The 1,580-nt window shown below is 54.6% G+C and overlaps 1 protein-coding gene across 1 annotated transcript in view; it reads right to left on the bottom strand.

Moving 5' to 3' along the window:
* The window catches only part of LOC102386743 (antigen WC1.1-like), an 18,694-nt gene that overhangs the window by 9,256 nt on the left and 7,858 nt on the right, over window positions 1-1,580 (bottom strand). The window contains exon 10 of the mRNA XM_014518682.2: window positions 17-52. Within this exon, the coding sequence (XP_014374168.2) occupies window positions 17-52 (36 nt within the window). The remainder of the gene's footprint in view (window positions 1-16; window positions 53-1,580) is intronic.

Below are 1,580 nucleotides of genomic sequence, written 5' to 3'. Positions count from 1 at the left end.
AAAGAGTGTTCTTTACCTGTTCCCGTAGGGGAAGATATCATTTCTATCGCACCTGCAAAGGGATATAGAAGAAAAGGTGGAGGCTGAAAGAAAGGAGAGGTAAAGCAGTATATATCAAAAGAATGATCTCCCTGTGTGGCTGCAGATGGAACATCACATATATGTGGGGGCCTGAGAAAATCATAGATTTCTGGTCAAAAATTTGTGGCTCATGCATGAGTAAAGTATCATTTTTCACGGAATATTCACAGAACTACCACTGATCTTGACAAATGGGTCCCAATATTTCCGTGAATATTACCTGAAAAATGATACTTTATCCGTGCACATGTGGCAGGCAGACACATACCATAAGTGGTGAAAGACCAGGGTTAATGAGGCTTACCCCATTACAAAATGGCTTACCCCGTTACGAAATGTACCCAGTTACAAAATGTCCAAAACTGGTTTACAGTAAACCTCATTGAATGCAGTATTAAACTTAACTGATTTGGGTCAAATCAATGTATGAAGCTTCTGTCCCAGCCCCCTTCCTGGTTTAAGTCAAACCAGATTCCCCCAGCATCCCAGCATGCTTTGCAACCCTGAGCCGTGCTGTGCTCTCTGCTCCAATGGAGCATGGCTGGCCCCATCCCTCTGCTCCCTAGCTGAAGCAAGGGTGGAGGTGTGGCCAGACACCAGCTTCTCTAAGGCAAAGGGGGCAGGGAAGAGGTTTATTCCCTGCATCCCTTCCCTGTCCCAACAGCACAAACCCCAGACAGGGTCTGCCAGGCAAGGGTGCAGCAGCCCCTTCTAGGCAATTTTCCATTCACTGCTCCAGCAGTGGGGGCATGGCCACCTCTGGCTGCAGCATGAAGTGAGTGGAGATGGGAGTTTAATTCCCCCCTCCATCCCCTGTCCCAGTGGCACAGACCCGAGCCGGGGTCTGCCTAGCCAGAACACAGCAGCCTGTGTCAGGGTTGCCCCGCTCACTGCTGCAAAGGTGACACGCACCAGCTGGCATGTCCCCCTGAGGCGAAGGGGGCAGAGAAGGGGTTTATTCCCCACTCTGCCCCCAGGAGACCATATAAGGAGCCTGCTAGCCTCGACTGCCTCTGCCAATAACTCCCTGAGCAGGGCAAGCGGTCAAATAAGCCCCCTCCCTGCCCCCTTTGCCAGACACTGGAGGGAGGGGGGAAACAAACCCCCTCCCTGCCCCCTTTGCCTAAGAGGGCCATGCTGGCCAGCCTCTGGCCACACCCCCCACCACGCCACTGGAACAACGATGGGGGAGTGACCCTGACACGGCAACAGGTCCTGTCATGGTGTCCTGGAAGCACAAGACTCTTCCCAGCGAGGCGAGGAGGGCAGGGGCTATGCTGTGGGTGGGAATGGGGCAGGCAGAACTGCTGCAGCTTGTGTGGGGTAAGCAGTGGCAGCGCACTAGCAAGAGCTCGGGGAGCTACAGCCTCTCCTCCAAGCCCTGGTGCTGCCACTCGCCCCGTGCAGGCTGCAGCAGCTCTGCTTGCTCCGCTCCCACCCCTGCCTGCAGCACAGTCCCCACGCTGGGAAGAGGCTTGCGCTTCCAGGACACCATGACA

This window comes from Alligator sinensis, unplaced genomic scaffold (genome assembly GCF_000455745.1).
Source record: "Alligator sinensis unplaced genomic scaffold, ASM45574v1 scaffold161_1, whole genome shotgun sequence".
Lineage (NCBI taxonomy): Eukaryota > Metazoa > Chordata > Crocodylia > Alligatoridae > Alligator > Alligator sinensis.
The sequence above is the reverse complement of the archived record's forward strand: the minus strand, read 5'-3'. Positions and strand labels throughout refer to the sequence as shown.